Source organism: Hemiscyllium ocellatum, chromosome 2 (genome assembly GCF_020745735.1).
Source record: "Hemiscyllium ocellatum isolate sHemOce1 chromosome 2, sHemOce1.pat.X.cur, whole genome shotgun sequence".
Lineage (NCBI taxonomy): Eukaryota > Metazoa > Chordata > Chondrichthyes > Orectolobiformes > Hemiscylliidae > Hemiscyllium > Hemiscyllium ocellatum.
The window spans coordinates 71,725,075-71,751,900 of NC_083402.1; the positions used below are offsets into that span (position 1 = coordinate 71,725,075).

At 40.6% G+C, this 26,826-nt stretch overlaps 1 protein-coding gene across 1 annotated transcript in view; it reads left to right on the plus strand.

Annotated features, from left to right (window-relative positions):
- hsd17b4 (hydroxysteroid (17-beta) dehydrogenase 4) overlaps positions 1-26,826 on the plus strand; it is a 134,510-nt gene that overhangs the window by 74,954 nt on the left and 32,730 nt on the right. Inside the window, exons 15-20 of the mRNA XM_060844657.1 lie at positions 263-334; positions 1,091-1,194; positions 7,936-8,001; positions 11,334-11,403; positions 22,633-22,739; positions 24,852-24,938. Coding sequence (XP_060700640.1) covers positions 263-334; positions 1,091-1,194; positions 7,936-8,001; positions 11,334-11,403; positions 22,633-22,739; positions 24,852-24,938 — 506 coding nt within the window. The remainder of the gene's footprint in view (positions 1-262; positions 335-1,090; positions 1,195-7,935; positions 8,002-11,333; positions 11,404-22,632; positions 22,740-24,851; positions 24,939-26,826) is intronic.

Consider the following 26,826-nt stretch of genomic DNA (forward strand, 5'->3'; position numbering starts at 1 on the left):
CCCCTTAATTTTCCAGCACTACTTCTGTACCAATATTGATCACGTTCAGTTCTTCCTTCTCACTAAATCTTGCATGTCCTCTTTTGTGAAGACAGAACCAAAGTATGTATTCAATTGCTCAGCCATTTCTTTGATCCCTATTATACATTCCACCATTTTTGTCTGTAGGGGACCTACATTTGTTTTCACCAATCTCTTTCTCTTTACGTACCTACCGAAACTCTTGGATCATTTGAGTAATCATGTTTTCTATGTTTGTTAGGGACACTGAAGTCCGAGGGTATTGTTGCTGATATTCTTGACAAAGGATCAGGTGCTGTTATACTACTTGATGGTAAGTTTGGGCATCAACTATATCACTTTAGCGAGTTTTTGATGGTTATCCACTTGGGACAGTCTTGTACTCCCACGCCAACTTTGTAATGTTTTTCATTTTCTTTATGTTTGTGTGTTATTGTTTTACTGAATCTCAGCAAAACAAATTTTACTGTATTGAATGGCTCTGTTTTTAAAAGATGACAACTTGCTTACTTTCAGTCTTTTGAAGTGAAAATGCATTATCTGTTTGTGGCAAGGACAGCATTAGATGGACTTGGTAATGCCATTAAATGCTTCCTGTTTGAATGCATGATACATTTGCATTGAAAAGATACATGTAAGATACATGATCAGTTCTGCAACTTGAAAGCAGAATGAAAATTGTAGCGAGAGGCTGAGGATTTTTAGTTACATGCACTTGAGATTTGAAGACAAAATTGGTGAATTAATGAGTGTTGAAGAATATCCAACTACATAGGAACCTCAATTATCCGGCATTCGATTATCTGAATATCAGATTATCAGGCAAGATCGCAAGGTCCTGATGCTTGGCTAAACTATGTTATCTGGCATTCGATAAACCGAATGAAATAGTCCTCGTCTATGTCCTTCGGATATTCGAGATTCGTCTGTAATTGGCTCAGTTTTGTGAATGCATGTGTTATGCATATATCGATTAAAGTTGAGTATTTTAAAAAAAAGTGTAATCTGGAGTTAACTATATCTACACTAAATATATCTGTAACTAACTATAGGTCTACTTTTCTTTCAGTTAATACATACAATGGGAAAGACTTGGTCTGCTATAATCAGTTCTCTATATTTGTTGTGGGAGCTGGAGGCTTTGGTGGTAAAAGGAGATCTGATAAAGTTAAGGTAAATGTATGCATGCATGTGTTAAACAAATTTTACATTATTTGTATCAAGTTTAGTTTAGATTATTCAAATCACTATGTATAGGCATGTTTGCAGGACACAATTATTTTCCCTTTGGAAGGTGAGGATATTATTAAATTCAAAACTTACCATTCTATCAACACAGAATATTTATGCACAATTACTTCAAAGGTTATGAAACTTGCAATAGTCATTAAACTGCAATCTGTCACATTTTACTATTTGAATTACTGGTAATATTATGTGATGCAGAGGAACCTTGATTATCCAAATACCAATTATCCAAAAATCGGATCATCCGAAGGAGATCGTGAGATCCCAATAGAAAAATAACATCAAAGACGTGTTTCCAACAGTCATCGTGTCTTTTGTTTACAGTGATTAAACAGGCACTGTCTCCAAATGTCTGGCCTCCCGCCCTCCCCCTCTCCCCACACTTTCCCTGGAGTTTTACACAGGCATGTACCCTAAACCCCCCTTCCCCAGATAATCTCTCTAACATTGTCCTGTACAGGGCAAATGTGGAACCTGTCAAAAAGTTGCAGTAATAAGTTGTGTGGGGCTGTGTGTGTGCACTATTTGGAGACTTACCCCATAAAGGCAGCTGCAGCAGCAGTCTTGTTGGTGTACAGTCCGGCTGCCCCACAGGGGGGGGGGACGCGGGGGAGAGAGGGGTGGGGGTAGCGTGCGGTGTTGGACGGGGTTGTGGGGCAGGAGCAGGCGGGGGGTGGTGTTGGATGGGGTTGTGGGGTGGGTGGGGGGCAGTTTTGGACAGGGTTAGGGGGCAGGTGCAGGCGGGGGACAGGGCTTGGGGGCAGGCGGGGGCTGGTGTTGAACGGCATTGGGGGGCAGTGGGCCTGTTGGACGGGGCAGAGTTGGATAGAGTTCTGGAGGCGGTATTGGGGGTGGGGTCTCGCATAGTGTGGTGCTGCCTTACCTCTTGAACAAGGAGCAGACTTTAAAAACTCCGAGCCCCAGAGGAAAGGCATTTAACCGATTAACCGAATAATCGATTATCTGAACAAAATAGTGCCCACCCATCACGTTTGGATAATCAAGGTTCCCCTGTATTGAGGTTTAATCCACACTGATCGATATGTGAGAAATGTTGTAACATTTTTCTTCCCTTTGAAGCTTGCTAGTTTAATCTTTGTCTGGTTTTCTGTGATTTAATTTTATCCTGCACACTTATGGTGTAATGTCAAACTTTGCAAGTTGAGCCCAGTTCACCACCATGCCTCCCGATCTTCCACTGTTAGACTGCTTGTCCCACAGCTGGTCCTGGATGAGCCCAATTTCCCACAATTAAATGTAATACGAAGTTCAAAGCTATTGTTTTCGGTGACCTCCGTAAGTTGTGATCTTGGGTCACCAATTTTGGCTTGTCTTAGGCTAAACCAGTATCATCCTTTATGTCCCCATATCATGTTTCTGACCCCACATCCTGTTGAGATATCTCCTCCTTGCTGGATCTGCTGGAAAACATATCTGTTTTTGTTTTTCCCAGACAAGACTATTCAAGTGTTCTAATGCATTGTCGTGCTTCATGTTACACTCTTCAAAAACCTGTTGTCGAAATCACTCTCGCATCTATACCAACGTGCATCTAGCATGGAATCTTATGCCTTCGTCTGCAGTGAATTGTGATGGAAAAGGCATTTCATCAGATGGGAGGTGGAAGTGGGAGTCCCACCACCTTCCTGCTCAATCTGACTTAAGTCTTTGTAGAAAGCCTGGGGACAGCTCTCTCAAATGCCAACTGATCCTGCCAGTGCTGAAATGGATACAGCAGTGGATGTGGGACCTGCTATGCAGCATGCAGAACAGGCCAGCCTAAAAATAGTCTTTCTCCAGCTGTACCCTCTTCTGCGCCTTCCACCTTGTTCTACAGCTGAACCATGACTTTATTGTCTAGACTCCACACTTCAGAAATCCATTCCTGAAACTCTCAACCTTCTGCCCCTCTTTTAAAATGATCATAAAATCATCCACTTTGAGTGAACTTTTGGTTTCCTTCTAGAACATAGAATATTACAGTGGAATAAAGGCCCCTCAGCCCTCAATGTTGCGTCGATCTGTGGAACCAATCTGAAGCCTATCTATCCTACACTTTTCCATTTTCATCCCTGTGTTTATCCAATGACCATTTAAATGCCTTTAAAGTTGGCAAGTCTACTACTGTTGTAGGCAGGGCGTTCCACGCCCCCTAATGCTCTGAGTAATGAAACTACCTCTGACATCTGTCCCATAGCTTTAAATTGAGGGGTGAGAGATATGTCACGCTAGCCATCGCCATCTGAGGAAAAAGGCTCTCACTGTCCACTCTGTCTAACCCTCTGATTATCTTATATGTTGCAATTAAATCACTTCTCAATCTCTAATGGAAACAGCCTCGAGTCCCTCAGCCTTTCCTCACAAGACCTCCCCTACAAACCAGGCAACACCTGAGTAAATCTCTGCACTCTTTCCAAAGCTTCCAAATCCTTCCTATAATGCGGTGATCAGAACTATATGCAATGCTCCAAGTGCGGCTGCACCAGAGTTTTGTACAGCTGCAGCATGGCTCCTCAACTCAATCCCTCTACCAATAAAAGCTAATTCACTGTATACCTTTTTTAATAACCCTATCAACTTGGGTGGCAACTTTCAAGGATCTACGTACATGGATACAGAGATCTCCCAGCTCATTTATACTGCTAAGAATCTTACCATTAGGCCAGTACTCTTTATTCCTGTTGCTCCTTCCAAAGTGAATCAACTCACCTTTCTGCATTAAACTCCATTTGCCACCTCTTAGCCCAGCTCTGCAGTTTAACCCTCAGTAAGCTGCAGCATCCTTCGGCACTATCCACAACTCCACCAATCTGTCTCATCCGCAAATTTATTAACCCATCTTTCTGTGTCCTCATCTAGGCCATTTATAAAAATGACAAACAGCAATGGCCCCAAAACAGATCCTTGCGGTGCACCACTAGTAACCGAAGTCCAGGATTAACATTTCTCATCAATCACCACCCCCTCTCGTCTTTCAGCAATATAATTTCTGATCCAAACCACTAAATCACCCTTAATCCCATGCCTCCCGTGGCGTACCTTATCAAAACATCTTACTGAAATCCATACATGCCACATCAACTGCTTTATCCTTATCCACTTGTTTGGTCACCATCTTGAAGAACTCAGTAAGATTTGTGAGGCGCGACCTACCCTTCTCAAAACCGTGTTGACAATCCCAAATCAACTTATTCCTCTTGATGATTATAAATCCTGTCTCTCATAACCTTTTCCAACACTTTACCCACAATCAAAGTAAGGCTCACAGGTTTATAATTATCAGGGTTGTCTGTACTCCCTTTCTTCAACAAGGGGACAACATTTGCTATCCTCCAGTCTTCTGGCACTATTCCTGTAGACAATGACGACTTAAAGATCAAAGGTAAAGGCTCTGCAATCTCCTCCTTGGCTTCCCCGAGAATCCTAGGATAAATCCCATCTGGCCCAGGGGACCTATCTATTTGCACACTTTACAGCATTGCTAACACCTCTTCCTTGTGAATCTCAATCCTGTCTAGTCTAGTAGTCCTTATCTCAGTATTCTCCTCGACAACATTGTCTTTTTCCAGCGTGAATACTGAGGAAAAATATCCATTTAACACTTCCCGATCTCCTCTGGTTCCATGCTCAACTTCCCACTGCTATCCTTGATTGGTGCTAATCTTTCTGTAGTCATTCTTTTATTCCTGATATACCTATAGAAAGCTTTGGGGTTTTCCTTGATCCTATCTGCCAATGACTTCTCATGTCCCCTCCTAGCTCCTCTTAACTCTGTCTTTAGGTCCTTCCCGGCTAACCTGTAACTCTCAAGTGCCCTGACCGAGCCTTCATGTTTCATCCGAACTTAGGTCACCACCTTCTTCTTCACAAAAGATTCAACTTCTTAACTAAACTACTGCTCCCTTGCTCGAACACTTCCTCCCTGCCTGAAAGGTACGTACTGATGAAGGACACGCAGTAGATGTTCCTTCAATAAGCTCGACAATTGTGCCCATTCCCTGCAGTTTCCCTCTTCATTCTGTGCATCCTGCACCTTGCCTAATCGCATCGTAATTGCCTTTCCCCCAGCAATAACTCTCGCCCTGGAGTATATACCTATCCCTTCCCATCACTGAAGTAAACATAACTGAATTGTGGTCACTAACAGCAAAGTACTTACCTACCTCCAAATCTAACACATGGCTGGGTTCATTACCCAATACCAAATCCAATGTGGCCTCGCCCCTTGCTAGCTTGTCTACATACTGTGTCAGGAAACTATCTTGCACACATTGGACAAAAAACTGACCCATCTAAAGTATTCGAACTATAGTATTCCCAGTCAATATTTGGAAAGTTATAGCCCCCCATTGTAACTATCCTGTTACTCACTCTCCTCTCAAGAACCATCTTTGCCATCATTTCCTCTACATCTTTGGAGCTATTTGGAGGCCTACAGCAAACTCCCAACAGGGTGACTTCTCCTTTCCTGTTTCTAACCTCAGTACATGAGTCCTTAAACGTCCTTTCTGCCACTGTAATACTGTCCTTGACTAACAATGCCACCCCTCCATCTCTCTTACCATCTTCTCTGTTCTTACTGAAACATCTAAATCCTGGAACCTGCAACAACCATTCCAGTCCCTGCTCTATCCATGTTTCTGAAATGACCATAACATTGAAGTCCTAGGTGCCAGCCAATGCTGCAAGTTCACCCATCTTATTCTGGATTCTCCTGATGTTGAAGTAGACACACTTCAAACCATCTTCCTGCTTGCCGATAAACACTTGCAACCTTGACACCTCATTTCTGACACAATTTAGGTACCCATCTCCCTGCTGAATTGGTTTAAACCCTCCCGAAGATTAATCGTAAATCCCTCTCCCCTAAATATAGGTACCCCTATGGTTTAGGTGTAGGCCATCCTGTTTGTTGAGGTCCCACCTACCCTAAAATGAGTCCCAATTATCCAGGTTTTCAAAACCCTCCATCCTGCACCATCCCTGTAGCACATATTCAATTCTTCTTGCTCCCTATTCCTTGCCTCGTTGGCATGTGTTCTAACACTAAGCTTCCACCCTCACTCCCTGAATTTCTGCCTTAAATCACCATCCCTTTTCCTACCTATGTCACTGGTGCCTATGTGGACCATGACTTGGTGCTGCTGCCCTCCCTTTCATGGATCCTGAAAACACAATCCGAGACATCACGAACCCTGGCACCTGGGAGGCAACACACCAACCGTCAGTCTCTCTCATTTCCACAGAACCTCTTAACTGTCTCCTTAACTATGGAGTTCCCCAATGACTAATACTGTGCTCGTTTCCTCCCATCCCTTCTGAGCAACAGGGTCAGACTCTGTGCCAGAGACCTCCACCCCATGGCTTACCCCTCGTAAGTCATTCCCCCAACAGTATCCAAAATGGTATACTTGTTATAGAGGGGAATGGCCACAGGGGTTCCCTGCACTGCCTGTCGGTTTCCTTTCTGTCCCCTGGCTGTAATCCAGCTGCCTTTTTCGTGCACCTGAAGTGTGACTACCTCCCTGTAACCCCTCTCAATAACTCCGTCCACCTCCTGATGATCCGAAGTTCATCCAGCTCCAACTCCAGTTCCAGTTCCCGAGAAGCTGGAGTTGGGTGCACCTCCCACAGAGGAAATCAGCAGGAACACTGGTGGTGACCCTTACTTCCCACATTCTGCAGGAAGAACATTCAACTTCCCTAAGTGCCATTCCCACTATTCTAAATTTCCAAAAAGACTATCGAAAAATAAAGAATAAAAAAAACTAGTTACCTAACCAATCCAGGGAACAGAACTTTTTTTTATTAGAGGAGGAGGATTGGTGGGAGATGCTACCTAAGTAGGTAACACAACCACCCAAATTTATTACTTCACTTACTCAGCAGTCCTGTGTCCGCTCCTGTTCAGTATGTGCTTCACATATTCACAAGGTAAGTTTTTAAATCAGTGATTCACCTTCCCATCAGCCCCTGGTTGACTCTCGCGTTCTTCCTGCTGCTGAATCAAAAATGGAGGGCCCCGACGCTCAAGGTAAGTTTTTAAATCAGTGATTCGCCTTCCCTAATTTGGCTCTGTGCCAGTTTTTTGATTGCATTCCTGAATAAAACCTTGTGTTGTCCTTTTAAGCTAAAAATAATATATCTATGCATTACTTTTGTTGTAAATAGAATGTTCAGTGAAAACCTATTAGTAAAATCTGTGTAACTTATTCCTTCAATATGCTTACGAATGAATTCCTTTATTAGATAAGATTTAGATTAGATGAGATTCCCTACAGTGTGGAAACAGGCCCTTCGGCCCAACAAGTCCACACCGACCCTCTGAAGAGTAACCCACCCAGACCCATTTCCCTCTGACTGATGTACCTAACGCTATGGGCAATTTAGAATGGCCAATTCACCTGACCTGCACATCTTTGGACTGTGGGAGGAAACCAGAGCACCCAGAGGAAACCCATGTAGACACTGGGAGAATGTGCAAACTCCACACAGTCACCCAAGGCTGGATTCGAACCTGGGTCCCTGGTGCTGTGAGGCAGCAGTGCTAACCACTGAGCCACCATGCTGCCCCTTTTGTGTGATAATCATGATTTATCGGTTCATAATTGATATTCTCTTTATATGTACTGCCTATCTTTTAAGAGTATTTTTTGCCAAATTCAGGTTACTATGAATCCTCCCAACAGACCTCCAGATGTTGTCATGAGTGACGTAACAAGCATAAATCAGGTATACAACACTTCTCACAGACTTGAATATTAAGATATTTTTATATTCAATCTGTTCAGAGATGTTGTTATTCACTTTTGTACCTTCTTCAGAATGGTTACTGGATTTGAAATGTTAACTCTGCTTTCTCTCCACAGATAGGTAAAAACAATGACTGCAGATGCTGGAAACCAGATTGTGGATTATTGGTGCTGGAAGAGCACAGCAGTTCAGGCAGCATCCGAGGAGCAGTAAAATCGATGTTTCGGGCAAAAGCCCTTCATCCACAGATGCTGCCAGACCTGTTGATTTTCTTCCACAATGTGTATTTTTGTTTCAGATTACTAGTGTCTGTTATTGTTTCTTTTATATTATTCAATTGAAAAATATTATTCAACATTTCAGCTGAAGCCAAATGAAATATTAGTGATTTGTATGTTATTTCCTAAAGTTTTTTTTGATTGGTCCCATAAATTTGATCATCGATTGTTAGGAACTTCATTTAGTGGTGTAAAACTACTTATTTTCATTAGTTTTCCACCTAAATGTGGCAGTTCTGGGCCTTTCTGTTGCTTTCTGAAATTTAAGTAACTTAGAGGCGTTTAATTGTCTACTTGCATTGTCTCCCCTGAGAGAGCTTGTTAAAATTGTCCCAGAAATTTCAGTTAGTGTGAATGCAGCTGAGTGGAAAAACCTGCATGAGATTCTTGTCTGATGTTAAGCAAATGGAATAAGTATGTTCTCAAAACCAGTAAACTCTTGCTAAGTAGATTTACACACAATTGGAAAATGAGATTAAGCTAAGAGAACAGCTAGAAAAAAGGGAAATTTGTTTTAAAAGCAAATGCATAGAGAGCCTTGATATATATGAAATTCTGACCAATTTTGCAAGAATATGCACTCACAAGACAAGCCTTGTGGACTTTGCCCTTTCCTGAAGAAGGGCTTATGCCTGAAACTTCGATTCTCCTGTTCCTTTAATGCTGCCTGACCTGCTGCGCTTTTCCAGCAAAACATTTTTCAGCTTTGCCCTTTCCATGCAAAGTTATCCAAAATAAGTGAATAAGAAGTAGATACCAATCCTTATTCTGCTGATTATTTGGACAACTATTTACATTTTATTTTAGAAACAATCTTAACATTTCTAGTGAGACACTAAGGCATATGAAAATAATCACTCCATTTTGAATGAAAGAGGGGCAGAAGTTTTAATTACTAAAGTTTCCTAGTGACATTATTTGTGAATGATTTGGAGATGCCAGTAATGGATTGGGGTGTACAAAGTTAAAAATCACACAACCCCAGGTTATAGTCCAACAGGTTTAACTGGAAGCACGCTAGCTTTCAGTACGCTGCTCCTTCATCAGGTGGTTGTGGAATAAAAGATCATAAAACACAGAATTTAAAGCAAAAGTTTAGTGTGATGAAACTGAAATTATATATTGAAGAACTCCTGGATTGTTTTTTTAAGTCTCTCATCTTTTAGAATGGTTTCAGTTCTTTCATATGTAAATCGCAGAACATTTAACAGTCTCACGCATGGCGGCTCATACCTTGGATGCATTGTCTGGGCGACATGACACCAATTGTTAAAGTTCACTTGAGAATGTAACTTTTAAATGTTCTGCGATTTACATATCAAAGAAATGAAACCAACACGTTCATTCTAAAAGATGAGACACTTCAAAAAAAATCCAGGCCTTATTCAATATATAATTTCAATTTCATCACATTGTAAACATTTGCTATAAATTCTGTGTCTTACAATCTTATACTCCACAACCACCTGATGATGAAGCAGCGCTCTGAAAGCTAGTGTGCTTCCCAATTAAACCTGTTGGACTATAACCTGGTGTTGTGTAATTTTTAACATTATATGTGAAGACTGCTATGAGTTCTTTAATTGATGAGTGGAGAAATTAGCTATTAAATTACTTCAATTAAGTACAACTTTTGTACTTTGTAGTCCCTATGGTATGCAGGGGAACTTCAATTATCCGAACGTGATGGGCGGGCACTATTTCTTTCGGATAATCGATTATTTGGTTAATCGATTAAATGCCTTTTCTCTGGGGCTCGGAGTTCTTAAAGTCTGATCCCTGTTCAGAGGACAACAGAAGCACACAGCACGTGAGGCCCTTCCCCCTAACCCCACCCCCAAAATTACCCCCCACACCCGTGCTCCCTAACCCCGTGCAACACCACCCCCCCGCCCCACGTCCCAATTCAACACCCCCCCCCCCCCCCAACAACCCCGTCCAACACCACCTCTGGACCTCATCCAACCCTGTCCAACACTGCCCCTCAAACCGTCCAACACTGTCCCTGAACCCCATCCCACACCGACCCCCAACCCTGTCCAATATCGCCACCCGCCCCCTAACCCCGTCCCACCCTGCACCAAACACCTCCCCGCACTCTCAAACCCGTCCAACATCACCTCCACCGCCATCGTCCAACACCGCCCCCCCCACCCAACCCCGCACACATTCCCCCCCGCCGGGGCAGACGGCCTGGACACCAACAAGACTGCTGTTGCAGTTCCCTTTGTGCGGTACATCTCCAAATTACACTCACACACACGCACCCCCCATTTTACTGCAACGTTTTGACAGGTTTCACCTTTGCCCTGTACAGGACAGTGTTGGAGAGATTTTGTGCGGAAGAATCATTTAGGATACACCCCTCTGTAGAACTCTAGGGAAAGTGTGGGGCAAGGGAGAGGGCGGGCAGACAGTTATTTGGAAACGGTGCCTGGTTAATCACTGTAAACAAAAGATGCAATCAGTGTTGGAAATACATCTTTGGTATATTGTTTCCATCGGGACCTGGCGATCTCCTTCGGATAATCCAATTTTCGGATAATTGGTATTTGGATAATTGAGGTTCCTCTGTAAATGATCCTGTTCTTAACACCATGTTCCATTTGTTTTACCACTCAGTGCCGCGTGATACTAACTGCTCATATCAGTATTATTTTATTTCTAGACCAGCAAATTTTGCACAGGACTCATTTTACTTATTAGATGGGCATAAACATTTCACACTCAATAGAACAATTTGCAAGGATAAATTTACATGTCATAAAAATGTTGGTTTGTTCCTTGTTTTGATATTCTTTTGAATTGCTCCGATGAGTGCGAGTTGAGAAACTTCAACAGAATGTGTCTTTTTCAGCAACGCCTAAATATTACAAACTACCAGGTCAGAGTTGCAAATTTAGTTGAGTTTTGAACATATGTTGAAATGCTTTTGTTGTGCAACTGTATTTTATTTTATCTGTGATTTATATTTTTAAAAATATCGACTGTATTCTGTGAAAGTAAAGTAGGGCATATTTCCCCCTATTACAGGCTGCACTGTACCGGCTGAACGGAGACTGGAACCCCTTGCACATTGACCCAAGTTTTGCTGCTTTTGGAGGTAATGTAGTAGTAAATTGAAATTGTTTATTCAAAATAACTGTATTTCTTAGTGATTTTATTTATTTGTATATTGCCAAATAAATAAGTATGCTAAAACTGCAGTCATTTATTCATTTCTCATATTCCATTTCTCATTTGACCTCATCTATCTTCTCAATCTATAACGACTTAATCCTTGGCTTTCTCTGGGTTCTTATCTGGTGACTTCATCCAAAATCATAACCATAGTTTGCACTTGTACAAAGATGGCATCCATCTGTATCTCAATATGATCTTTTTAACTTTTTAAGTTTTTCAACTTGTCTAATTTTCAATACTGGTTGAGCAGAAATTCCTTCCAGTTAAATATTGGAAAAAGCAAAGCCATTCTTATTGGTATCGGCTACAAAAGTTGTTTTGTAGCCACTAGTTCCATCTCCTTCTTCAAGGAGATTTAATTTCTGGTTCCATTCCTGATGAAGGGCTTATGCCCGAAATGTCGAATTTCCTATACCTTGGATGCTGCCTAACCTGCTGTGCTTTAACCAGCAACACATTTTCAGACTAGTTCCATCTCTCCTGGTGGCTATCTGAATCGGAGTCAGACTGCAACCTTCAAGCCAGATTTAAACCTGAGATGAGTTTCCAGTTACAATTTGATGCACTTCTAAGACGTTTTTTCACCTCCATAAGATCACAGCATTGCTGAAACTCTCAACCATGTTTTTGTAATCTCTGCATTTGAGTATTATAGCACACTCTTGACTGGCCTCTCATATTCTGCCCTCACAAATTTAAGGGAATTCAAACTTTTTACTGTTCACATTTTTAGTTACACCAAGTTTGTTTCTTTATCACCCTTGTGCTCACATTGGCTCCCAATTAAGTAATGACTTGTGTTTAACATTCTCCTCCTTGATTTCCATTCTTTCCATGACCTAGCCCTCCTTATCTCTGTAATCTTCTCCATCCCAGCAGCCCTTACCGCTGTCTGTGCTCTTCAAATTGTAAACTCCTTGAACTACTTCTTCTCTCTACTTTTTTTTCCCTTTGAAGTGCGCCTTAAATCATTTTATCAATTATTTGATATTTTTTTCTTAAAATATAGGTTGTAGTCCAACAGATTTATTTGAAATTACAAGCTTTTGGAGGTTGCCCCTTCAGATGAAGTGAGAGAGAAGCACACAAGCAAAGAATTTGTAGACAGAGATCAGTGGGCAGAGAGATCAAATGATCATGCAAATGGTTTGAGTGGAAAGTCAATAGGCCAAATAATAGGTCTTGCAGGTGATCAAGAGTATCGGACACTGTGGGTAAAGTGTCAACAGCTGAATAACAAGTGAAGGGATGACCTAATGTAAGGTGGTGCTACAGACAAACCAAATGATTGGAATAATATAGTAGGTATAAGAGTCGCATACTAAGAGTCTAACCAAAGTAACAAGTAAACTAAAACTGTGTAAACTAATTAAGGTAGAGAGATCATAACAACGGCTAAGACAATGGATGAATGGACACTGCAACAATCACCAGACAGGAATGTTTCCTCCCAGTCGAGGAACACCTCAGTGGTCAAAGACATTCAGCCTCTGATCTTTGGTTAAGCTTCCCACAAGGCAGCCTTTGGGATGCACAACATTGCAGAACCATCTAGCAGATACAATAGCCAAGTTACAGACCCATGAAGATAGCCTCAATCATGATCTTGGTTGCATGTCACACTACATGCCACCCTATCGCACTTCTGTATCTATAAAATCTTCTTTACCAGCCTATTTTGATACCATCACCTTGATAAGTTATGATCTCCCTACTTTAATAAGTTTGTACAGTTTTAGATTACTTGATACTGTTACTTTGGTTCGACCTTTGGCATGTGACTTTTATACCTACCATGTTATTACAGTTATTTGGTTTGTCTCCAGCAACACCTTATTTTTGAGGTTTTGAAATTGTTTCTGCCTCATTCAGTCAAATTTTAGGTCATCGCTTCCCTTGTTATTCCATTGTGTTCCTTGGATGCTATCTGACCTGTTGCGCTTTTCCAGCAACACATTTTCAGCTCTGATCTCCAGCATCTGCAGACCTCACTTTCTCCTATTCCATTGTTGACACTTTACTCACACCATCTGACATTCTTGATCACCTGCAGAGGCCTGTTATTTGGCCTGTTGACACTGCACTCAAAACCATTTGTGTGATTTATTTGATGTCTGTGCCAATAAATTCTGTGCCTGTGTGCTTCTTTCTCACCTCACCTGACAAAGGGACAGTGCTTTGAAATTTTGTGATTTTAAATAAAGCTATTGAACTCTAACTCGATATTGTCTGACTTCTTCCTTTGTATAGCTGAAAATGTGTTGCTGGTTAAAGCACAGCAGGTTAGGCAGCATCCAAGGAACAGGAAATTCGACGTTTCGGGCCAGAGCCCTTCATCAGGAATGAGGAGAGTGTGCCAGGCAGGCTAAGATAAAAGGTAGGGAGGAGGGACTTGGGGGAGGGGCGATGGAGATGTGATAGGTGGAAGGAGGTCAAGGTGAGGGTAATAGGCCAGAGTGGGGTGGGGGCGGTGAGGTCAGGAAGAAAATTGCAGGTTAGGAGGACGGTGCTGAGTTGAGGGAACCGACTGAGACAAGGTGGGGGGAGGGGAAATGAGGAAACTGGAGAAATCTGAGTTCATTCCTTGTGATTGGAGGGTTCCCAGGCGGAAGATGAGGTGCTCTTCCTCCAACCGTCGTGTTGTTATATTCTGCCGATGGAGGAGTCCAAGGACCTGCATGTCCTCGGTGGAGTGGGAGGGAGAGTTAAAGTGTTGAGCCACGGAGTGGTTAGGTTGGTTGGTCCGGGCGTCCCAGAGGTGTTCCCTGAAGCGTTCCGCAAGTAGGCGGCCCGTCTCCCCAATGTAGAGGAGGCCACATTGGGTGCAGCGGATGCAATAGATGATGTGTGTGGAGGTGCAGGTGAATTTGTGGTGGATATGGAAGGATCCCTTGGGGCCTTGGAGAGAAGTAAGGGAGGAGGTGTGGGCGCAAGTTTTACATTTCCTGCGGTTGCAGGGGAAGGTGCTGGGAGTGGGGGTTGGGTTGGTGGGGTGTGTGGACCTGACGAGGGAGTCACGAAGGGAGTGGTCTTTGCGGAACGCTGATAGGGGAGGGGAGGGAAATATATCCCTGGTGGTGGGGTCCGTTTGGAGGTGGCGGAAATGACGGCGGATGATACGCTGTATACGGAGGTTGGTGGGGTGGTAGGTGAGAACCAGTGGGGTTCTGTCTTGGTGGCGGTTGGAGGAGCGGGGCTCAAGGGCGGAGGAGCGGGAAGTGGAGGAGATGCGGTGGAGGGCATCGTCGATTACGTCTGGGGGGAGTCTGCGGTCCTTGAAGAAGGAGGCCATCTGGGCTGTACGGTATTGGAACTGGTCCTCCTGGGAGCAGACGCGGCGGAGACGAAGGAATTGGGAATATGGTTCAGGCTAAGATAAAAGGTAGGGAGGAGGGACTTGGGGGAGGGGCGATGGAGATGTGATAGGTGGAAGGAGGTCAAGGTGAGGGTGATAGGCCGGAGTGGGGTGGGGGCGGAGAGGTCAGGAAGAAGATTGCAGGTTAGGAGGGCGGTGCTGAGTTGAGGGAACCGACTGAGACCAGGCCGGTTGTCTCAGTGTAAACACCCTGGAACATTTTGTTCAAGGCACAATATAAATACAAGCTGATGATACATATCATCTCTGGATATGAGAGATTCTGCCAAGGCTGTATTTATTGCCCATCTGCAGTTGCACTGAGAAGATGGAAGTGCTGTCCCCTTGAACCCCTTTGATTAGAGTGTTCACACATTGTTTGACATGGAATTCTAGATTTCAAATCCTTGAAGAAATGCTGATGTATGTCCAAGTTAGAATGGTGTACGACTGTCAGGAATGTGGTGATGACGTTTTGCTGGTTTTGCCCTTGGTAGTAGACGTCCTAAATAATGAAGATGTTGCTGGTGTAAATTTATTGAGTTGCTGCAGTGCATGTTGATGGACTACACATTTCAATAATGCGGGAATGATTGATTCTAATTCCTGTTTTGCATCATCAGTTTAAAGAAACCACTACTTCCTGGATGGCATCATGAGTTATGAATGTTGTTGAAGCTGTGCCCTATCAGGCAAGTGGGTTGAGCCTTGTAGCTAATAGAGGGACTTTTTATGGGCTAGGAAGAAGTTAGTTATAGAATGCCAATCTGCTGTCGATTCTTTTAGACCAGTGTTGACATAGCTGATCCAATAGATTCTGCTCTGTGGTGACCTGAGATGTTGTGGTAGGAAACTCAGGGATGCTCATGCTATTAGAAGTCAGGAGCAAATAACTTGGCCTTCCCTTGTTAATCTAGTCATTGCTTAGCATTCATGCATTATGCATGTTACCTGTCCCTCTTTAACTCAAGGTTAGAAATATAAAATACTGGAGATACATGAAATTTAGAGTCCGAGTTTTCATAGCATGGAAAAACATCCATTGGCCTAGGATGTCCAAGTAACAAACATCAGTCTGTTCTGATTCCATTTTCTAGCAGTTAGCCCTTAGCCTTGTATGCTATGGAGTTTCAAAAGTTCACCTAAAGAGTTAAATATCTAAACTTGCAGGTACAATCATTTCCTTAGTACTACTACTTGCTGTCAGTTGACATGTATTGTTTCAACTGAGAAGACTTTGTTAATGGAGCTGACACTGGAATCACCTGTAAATAGCAGCATTCCTCACCCAATAATACATTTATTGAACCAGCTTAAATAGTTTGAGCAAAGATGATTGCCTGTGGAGCACCTGCAATAATTTCCTAAGGTGCCAATGGTTGGTCTCCAATTACTACAACCATCTTGCTCTGCACCTAATATGCATCTACTGCGAAGGAAGGCTGTGGAGGCTCAATCATTGACTACATTTAAGACTGAGGTAGATAGATTGAATTGAATTGAATTTATTGTCATGTTTTGTCAAGGGGATCAAGGGTTATGGGGAGAAAATGGGGTTGAGAAACTTATCAGCTATGATTGACTGGCAGAGCAGACTCGATGGGCTGAATGGCCTAATGTCTACTCCTATGTCTTATGGTCTCAAGATTCCAGCCACTAGAGAGCTATTCCTGTGATTTCCTTTGATTTCAGTTTTGCTAATGCACCTAGTTTTCAGATGAATGCTTCATGATGTGATGAGCAACTGTTCTTATCTCTCTTTCCACTGAGTTCTCACATATGCCAGTGACTTTAAAACAAAAATTCAGATGAAATTAAAAAGAAACATGTGAACGTGATTTAATGTGATAAAAATTAGCATGCAAACTCAGTGTTTTACTTATTTTTTTTGCAGTTCTTGCTGTTAACATTTTATATGTTTTATTTAAAGCAGAAAGGTAGGAAAGGTATAACACTATTTGCAGCATATATTTTGCTTGTGAAATCTATTCACTTTTCTATTTTGAACACTCTTATTAAGTCATAACAAGGAAAAATAATTTTAGGTGGGGACGGATACATTGTCTGGGTGTTTTTCTGTTCTACAAAAGTTCTGACTCTAAATTTTGAGTATCTCCAGTATTTTCCATTTCTAACCGTTCAACCTTGAGTCAAAGAGTGACAGGTAACATGCATACTGCATGAATACTAAGCAATGACTAGATATTACATGTAGCCAAAGAGGCAATTAACGGTAATTGCAGTTAACATCTGACTGAATTGTTTTTGTTACTGTGATACAGGTTTCATTAGAAATTTACTTTTAAAAGACATACAGAATGAAATCTTAAAATGTTTGTAAAGACAGTAGTTCAGATTGGAAGACCCACATGATTATTGTTTAGCAGATTATATTTATTTCTAAAAGCTAGAATTCATTTTCTTGAGATGGAAAAAAAATTGAAGTTTTATCTTACTGTTTTTATAAATGCAGTAGTTAGTGTTGAAGGCATTTTGTCTTCAAATTTGTAAAAACCACAATCTGTATTTTCAGACTTTCTGCTCAGTGGACATCATGCTGATGCTCCTTAAATGGTGAACAATGGCCTACTCATGTTGCTATGAGCTAACCATGTCTCCCACTGCATTCCCTTCTTCCAAGCTGACCATTAGTTAATCAGACTGTACTTCTGAGCCAGGATATAGACTGACTTAAAATGAAAATTAGATTCTAAGACATATTTGCCAAAGAGCCGAATTGCCAATTTTGGAGTGATGCATGACTAAAAGAATCCAAAAGACAAGCTCTTATCTATTTTTGAGTGGATAGAAGGAGCATGCTTTCCTCTGAAGATTAAGAAACTTGCTTGGATGAATGGCTTTATAACTCTCATTTCTCTTCCCAAATCTCTCCTGCTCCAGCAGTGATCGGCTACTAGTACATGTTCATGACACTGCTTCTCTTTATTGCTAACTGACAAAACAGAAGAATCAAAGCAAGTTTCCAACCCTTGGCATATTTGCTGGCATGGTGTAATTCAATTGTCAAGTCAGTGCAGCACAGAAAACGGTCATTTGGGTATTGAGTCCATCTCTGTAAAGCAATCAATTTAGCATTTGTAGGTAGCAGTGTCAAACACCAAATGTTTCAGTCAGAATTTCCAGTCTTTAACTAGATGTACTGATTATGTTAAGTTTCTACCATCACAGTTATCAAAAATTAGTTATATCTGTAGCAACTCTTAACATATTGAGCAAAGTGGAGTGTTTTTGTGTTAGAAATTGAGAGAATTGAGTTTAATAAGTCTTCAAATCAGTTTTGTTTTATGTCACCTTGACTCTGTGTCATGGTGACCATTGCACAATCCTTCTCATTTAAATATTAATACTGAGGACATCCTCCAGCCTATCGTGTTAGTCCACAACTCATGCTCAGTAGGGTTAATTTGAGAACTGATCTGACAAAGTGAACTGGTCATGTATAAATGGTGACAAGAAAATAGTATACCATTATCTATAATATTGTAATCCAACATATTCTTCATTTGTGCATCAATACTAATTCAGCAGGGAGTATCAGAGCAGCATGCTGCCAGCTGTAACCACCTTATCTAAAAGTAACAACACCAGACTAAATGCATACTACATAGTGAAAACAGTATCATGTAAACAGAGCTAAGTAATCTGTTGGGATTTAATTATTTTTAAACTTCATATGAAATCTCAAGGTCTCAATGTTAATTTTTGTGGAATGGTCATATTGGCAAAAAGTACGATCACTAGCTAAAAGGGCAAACTTAAAAATCTCACAACACCAAATTATAGTCCAACAGGTTTATTTCGAAGCACTAGCTTTTGGAGCGCTGCTAATGAACCAGCACTCCGAAAACTAGTGCTTCCAAATAAACCTATTGGACTATAACCTGGTGTTGTGCAATTTTTAACTTTGTATGTCCCAATCTAACATAGCATCTCCAAGTCATAAAAGGGCAAACTAGCAGTTTTATTGGACACACAAAATAGTACTTAGCAATCCATTATTTGAGATACGATATACAAATATTCAATATATATTGGTCTGTCCATTCTGTGGGTCTCAAGATTTCTAGAGTTTTCCTTGTGTGATTCCTCAAGGCTGTTCCTTAGGTATCCTGACTCAAAATAACTTAATTTGAACATACATGCATAAAATGTGCAACTTTAAGATTTAAACTTTTAATTTTCTGGTGCCCCTTAATTACTAAACCTCCAATCCCATCTTAACTTTTGGGGCTGCACATTTTGCATCTGCTGAGCTGTTGGCCTGTTTCATAGCTTCCTCTGTTATGGTTTCTAACCATCAACACTCTCTTTCTGTAGCTGCAACATGACTTGCCAGTTTTATATGCAAAGCCCCAAGTAATGAAGGCAAGTGTGCTGTATGGCTTCTTTCCCACATTATCAACTTGTGATGTCACTTTCAGGAGTTATGTATTTACAGCCCAAACTCCCTCTGTATATCAATGTAGAGGGTCCTGCCATTTGCTGCATACTTTCCTCTTACAACTGACCTCCTACAAAGGGTCATTTCACACTTGTCTGAATTAAACTCCATTTTACACCTCTCTACCCAACTCTCCAACTGATCCATATCCTGCAGTATCCTTTGACAACCTTCTTCACTATCCACATTTCCGTCAGTTTTCTCATTGTCTGCAAACTTAGTAATCAGACGTTTTCATCCATATCATTTATAAATATTACAATTAACAGTGTCCACATACTGAATCTTATCGAACACCATTGGTCACAGACCTCCAGTCAGAAAAGCACTCCTCCACAACTACCCTCTGTCTTCTGTGACCAAGCCAATTTTGTACCTAACTTACCAACTCAGCATGGATGCCATGTGACTTAATCTTCTGGGCCAGACTATCGTTAGGGACCTTATCAAATGCTTTAGTCAAGTCCATGTAGACAACATTTACTCCCCTAACCTCATCAATGATCTTCATCGCTTCCTTAAAGAAACTCAATCAAATTTATAAGGCAAAACCTGTCCCTCAGAAAGGAATGCTGACCATCTCTAATCCTATCCTTAATTCCCCATTCATTTTCAAATGCGTGTAAATCCTGTCTCTAAGAATCTTCTCTAATAATATCCTTACCAATATGTAAGGCTCATCTGCCTTTTGTTTCCTGGATTATCCCAATGGCCCTTCTTAAACAAAGGAACAGCGTTTAGAACAGAACTGTTCTAAAATGAGTGGGGACATTTTGAGTTGAGCATTACAGGGCTGCAGGAAGTTATGGAGCTAAAGAAACCCTGAAAAAATGTTTAAGTATCAGGGTAGAAACTGTAGAGTTGAGATAAGTGAGCAAACACAGGTGGGCGGCGTAACCTGGGGGAAGGAGAATTCATGAAGGTAGAAGATGAAAAGTCAGCCAGGAGGGCATTGAAATCATGTGGAGAGGACAAAAATGTGGTGAGAGTTTCTATTTCAGAGGAGTTAAATTCATGAGTGATGTTACTTTGAAAGTTGACTATATGCTGTTAAGTTGATGGAAGCTTCAATGTAATTTATAGCATATTTAGTGAACAATATGCAGAATGGTTACAGTCAAATTAACTTGATGTCATTATTTTGTTTTTTATTCAATAAAATATTTCTGATTTTAGGAGCATGTAAAACCAGAATATACCACATTTGCTGAGTTGGGAAACTGAGACTAAATTAAATAGTGGGTGCTGTCTTGTCCAGTTTACTTTTCAGTAAATCAAATGTTCCTCAAGAAAACATAATTACATGTATTACAGTAAAGATTAATGTCAGGTTTTTCTGAATGTATATTAAAGGGCCAGGGCTCTGTTATGTAGATCATTTCCATCCTAGGAAATAAAATAGGTTTAGATTTTTGTCAAACTTCTATGAAAGGGTGAAAACAAGTGATAAAACAGGAAATAAGTTGACATTGATTAAGACCATAAGACATAGGAGTGGAAGTAAGGCCATTCAGCCCATCGAGTCCACTCCGCCATTCAATCATGGCTAATGGGCATTTCAACTCCACTTACCAGCATTCTCCCCGTAGCCCTTAATTCCTTGTGACATCAAGAATTTATCAATCTCTATCTTGAAGATATTTAGCGTCCCGGCCTCCACTGCACTCTGCGGCAATGAATTCCACAGGCCCACCACACTCTGGCTGAAGAAATGTCTCCACATTTCTGTTCTGAATTGATCCCCTCTAATTCTAAGGCTGTGTCCACGGGTCCTAGTCTCCTCGCCTAACAGAAACAATTTCCTAGCATCCACCCTTTCCAAGCCATGTATTATCTTGTAAGTTTCTATTAAATCTCCCCTTAATCTTCTAAACTCCAATGAATACAATCCCAGGATCCTCAGCCATTCCTTGTATGCTAGAATTCAGTAGATTAAGTAGAATTCATTTGTATTGAACTGAAAATCATTCAGTGAGCAACATTTTAGTGGTGTGAGGACAGAATTAATATGTACCCAACACTTAATCATAATAAATAAAAATGAAAATGTACATCTGTCACATTGTATAATGGTGGCATTTAAAACAAAGTGTTTACACATTAAGCGAGTATATTTCTGTACAGTAAATATGTTTGTGTTTCATATCCAAGATTTTACACAGGATGGAATTTGATATGCATCAGTTGCAAAATTGATCACCAGCATTAACAATTGAATATATATGGTGCTTTAAACACAAACACCCCGAGACATATCATGCTAGTGTTGAGTTAAAGAATCCAACACGAGGACGTATGTTGCAGAATGTGATCAAAGTGATATTTTTCAAATCGAGTTTTAAGGAGCATGAGGGACAGAGGGGTTTTCAGAGGAAATTCCAGAGTTTGAGACTGAGACAGCTAAAGAAGTCATTGGCAGTCAATAGGTGAAGGAATTAGGAGGTCTGCAAGAATCTGGAATGATGCAAAGCTTGAAGGTTTTAAGGTTGAAAGAGAAGACTGGAGAGGTTTGTGGTCATTCAGAGCTATTTTTCAATGATTGATACATTATTAAATTGTTTAACCTTTTTGAAACTTTATTAGGTAGCCTACACGTACTAATGATCTTTAAGTTAGTCTTTGTTTCAAGTTGTAAAATAACGCAGCTCTGCAGAGATTCAGGAGGTCAGATGGAATTTATGTAACAAGGAAAAAAAAACTTGTAAAATAGTTAAAATGTGATTTGGCGAAATTTATATCCTCCTAGCTTGCATTTATTCCTTAATGATTGTTAAATACTTTCTATAATTCGTATTCTACACAGTGAGAATTATGCAGCTATTTAATTAAATTGCAACAAAACATCCAGGATCTGTTACGTGATTAATTGATTGAATGTTATGATGTAATTTAGGTTATTGTTTTGACAATTTTATTGTTTTGGGTTCTTGTGTGGTATCACTCTAAGAATAAACCTCAGTTATGCTTTGCAGAATTCTTTTAACCTTGTTTGTTTCAGTCTGAGCAGAAATTGCTTTAAAAAATAATGCTATATTTGGGAAATTTGGGACAGTTTAAATAAAATCTCAAGTTGGCACATAAGGTTCCATATAAATGTAGAAAATATCTGTATGTACCTAATTTGTGGAAAGCTAAGAATAACTTGGCAAAGCATTGTAGTTGGTTTTACCAGTATGAAAAATATTTACTGGCCAAAAAGTAAAATGAAGAAAGTGCAAATAAAAGTTCTTTATTTTGGATATTAGCTAACAGGCAAATAATATATATTACTCTGTTAGGTTAGATTCGTGTGATGCATATGAAATTATTTAAAATATTTTCCTTCACTCAAGGGTTCAAAAAACCAATTCTGCATGGGTTGTGTTCCATGGGATTTGCAGCACGGCATGTCTTGAAACAGTATGCAAATAATGATGTGACAAAATTCAAAGCTATTAAGGTACAAAGTAGTATTGTAATTTATAACACCATTATCCACCAAGCATTAGATTGATTGCACATTTAACTCTGAGGTTGTTTTTTATTTTTTATATTTATTAATTATGTAGAGGACTGTGGGATCAGAGCACCTTTCATTTGTGGATCAAAATCCCAGTGAACATGATGGGATATATAGATACCTTATATGACAGAAGGCAGACCTGCCTTGATTATCAACCGCATGACTCCTACCTTGAGTTAAAAATTAGGCTTACATTTAATACATTCATGGTTTATAATATAAAATAATTTAAATTTAAATTTCATGTACAAGAGAAACATTGCTTATATAAAATTGTGTTTAATTGCTAAAACTGTAGGAAATGCTAATTAAGTTCATAGAATCCCTACTGTGTGGAAAGAGCTTATTCGACTCAAAGTCTGCGCTGACCCTTCAAAGAGCATTCCACCCAGCCCCCACCCCCATCCCTATCACCCCACATTTCGCATGGCCAGTCCATCTAACCTGCACATAGTCATCGAGTCAAACAGCACAGAAACAGACCATGCTGAACATAATCCCAAAGTAAACTATCCCATGTGCCTGCTCCTGGCCCATATCCCTCCAAACCTTTCCTATTCATGTATCTATCCAGGTGTCTTAAAATCATTGTAATTGTACCCACATCCGACACTTTGTCAGGAAGTTCATTCCACACGTGATCACCCTCTGTAAAAAGTTTGCTTGTCATCTCTTTTTTAAATTTCTCTCCTCTCACCTTAAAAATCTGCCCTCTAGTCTTGAAATCCTCATTACTGGAGAAAATACAACTACCATTAACTCTATCTATACCTTTCATTATTTTATAAACTTCTTTCAAGTCGCCTCCCAACCTCCTACACTCCAGGGAAAAAAAAGTCCCAGGCTATCCAGCCTTGCTTTATAACTCAAACTTTGCATGCCCAGCAACATTTTGGTAAACCTCTTCTGAACCCTCTCCATTTTGAAAATATCCTTCCTATAACTGGTCAACCAGAACTGGACACTGTACTCCAGAAGGGGCCTTAACAATATGCTATACAACTTGAGCATGACTTCCCATCTCCTATATTCAAAAGGCCTGGGCTATGAAGGCAAGTGTGCCAAACGCCTTTTTAACCGCCCTGTCTATACGTGATGCAAACTTCAAAGAATTATGTCACTGCACCCCTTAGTCCCTCTATTCTACAACACTATCTAAGGCCCTACCATTACTTGTATAAGCCCTACCCTTGTTTGTTGTACCAAAATGCAATACCTCGCATTTATCCAGACTGAAATCCATCTGCCATTTTTCAGCCCATTGACCATTTTGATCATGATCCCTTTGTAATCTTAGAAATCTTCATTGTCTACAAAGTTAAAAATGACACAACGCCAGGTTACAGTCCAACAGGTTTATTTGGAAGTGCAAGATTTAGGAGGACTGCTCCCTCATCAGGTAGCTACCTGACAAAGGAGCAGCGCTCCAAAAGCTTGTACCTTCCAAATAAACATGTTGGTCTATAACCTGGTGTTGTGTGATTTTTAACCTTGTCAATCCCAAGCTAACACCAGCATTTCCATGTCATGACTCTCTACAATGACACTAATTTTGGTGTTGTCTGCAACCTTACTAGTCATGCCTTCTATATTCTCACCCAAGTAATTTATATAAATGACAAACAAATGAGGACGCAGAACCAATCTTTGGATTGTGGGAGGAAACTGGAGCACCCAGCGGAAACCCACACAAACATTGGGAGAATGTGCAAACTCCATACAGATAGTCACCTTGAAATCGAATCTGAGTCAGCATCACATATAGACAGAGCACTGTGAGGCAGCAGTGGTGTAAAAATAGCACAGAGAAGTCTTCACACAAAAGCACAGCATTTCAGCATTTTAAAAAAATCGTTGCGAGTTCAGTACTAAATTTTTGTATTTTAAATTGTGTATTTTGCTGAATTTTACATATGCAAAGAAGTTACTGATCAGAGAATTTGCTGAACGCCATTGCACTGATTTGCTTGACGTTCTTGATGTCTGAATTATGGGATAGTTACAGTGAAGAAAAAGTTGGAGTTATGAAATAAAATTCTTTTAATACAGGTTCGTTTTGCAAAACCAGTTATTCCTGGACAAACATTAGAAACTGAAATGTGGAAAAATGGCAATCTTATCCATCTTCAGTCTAAGGTCAGGACTTTCTTCCACCTTAATGAAATTACTTTTACAATATATTCTTGTAAATATGACCCAAGTCATTTGCGTATCATGCAAGGTTGATACAAAATGGTGTATCAATGTATCTTGCAAGTTAATGACTACCTCAAACAACATTTCTTGCAATGTATCACACAAACATGAAGGTGCTGAAGGCTGCTACTAGTTGACCTGAAAAATACTAGTCTACCTAAATTAGGATAAAGTACCTCAAAAAAAAAGAGATGAGGGCAAGACTGGTGATGTGGTATGCATAGACTTCCCAAAGACATTCAATACGGTACCAGACAATAGGTTTGTGAATAAACCAATAGCTAATGGAATAAAAGTGATAGGAGCAAAATTGTAAAATTGGCTGAGAGACAGAGTTATGGTTAATGGGTATTTTTCAGGCTGAAGAAAGACTTGTAGTGAGGTTTCCAGGGATCAGTATTTCAGATGCTTGCATTTTTCAAATGTAACCAAATGATGTCGATCTTGCTGCACAGGAGATAATTTTAAAGATTGCAGATAACAAAAACTGTGAGCCAATTGTAAACTGTGAGGAGGATAATGCAGAACTTGAAAAGGACATTGACATATTGGTGGAGTGTAGGAATAGGTGACAGATGAAGTTGAATGCAGAAGTGTGAAATAAGAGGGCCCCTCTGTCTGAGGGACATGATAGTAGGCACCCAGATGGAACATGATTCACAAACAGGCCCCAGAAGTTTCCTCTCAGAATGGTCCAGAGGTGTTTTCCCTCTGTATTTCCTTCCATGTCTTTAATGCCAAAGTCTGCAGCAGTTGAGGATGGTGAGCTAGCATCTGTGCAAGATGTCTGATAGCCTGGGTCCTCCATGCTCAACTGTCCCTGTGGGAGATCAGCCATTCCTCCAGGCTAACAGTGCAAATTACAGAGCAGACTCTCTCCAACACTGTTCTAGCCATTGTGTCTGCTTGGAAATGTATTGGAAGAGAAAGGAAGGAATAAAAAAAATGACTGAGGGCACATAGGTAGTATTGATCACATTTCATTTTGAATAACCCACCACTTTTGTGAACATATGGTCACTTTTGAATTAAAAATGTCTGCTGAAGTTACTTTGTTGTTTGTTGGGTCTGGTGAAGTCATGTCCATTTCAGATATGAGCAGCGTCTTTATACATCTGAATGATGGAAGATGTTGTAATGGCTAAGCATTGCTCATCTTTCACAAGCAACAACTGGTTGACACATTGAAATGCGAGGATAGGTGACAGATCAAATTGAATGCAGAGAAATGTGAATTGAAAGGGAGACAAAAATATCAGATGTCATCGATTCTTGAACAGTCAGCTAAGGCATTGCACTTCAGTGCAACAACACTAAAAGCAACATGCAGGGCTGGTAAGGCTTAGCCTGCGTAGCTCATCCACATTTATGCCTACCCATTTGAATGAGAGCACAAATCAATGATTCCATGTATCTCTGTAGGCAATCTTTCAGTCTATCTTTCAGCTTTTTGAGGGAGTACACTGCCTTTCAAGGCTGGGAGATGTATAGTGCAAATGTCATATGTCCACTGTCCCTCACAGCTCAATGGCCTACTGAGAACAACTGCACAAAGCTCTGTCACTCTCACGTCAAACACCACTGCTATGTGATGCTCAAGCATTTTGTAGCAATTCAGCAGACAAGTTATGAATCATCAAAGATAATCCTAGGCTGGAAGGGTGACAAGGAGGTGTCTCATGAGGGTTTTAACTGCAAATACTTGGATATCATATATTGGTTAAAGCCATGAAAACCACCTAGCTTTAGGTCCATACAATATTTCTGTTCTGATTCTCTGCTGCTTCTAACCAAACTGTAAGGGGTAACCTGTATTGTGCTGATAGTT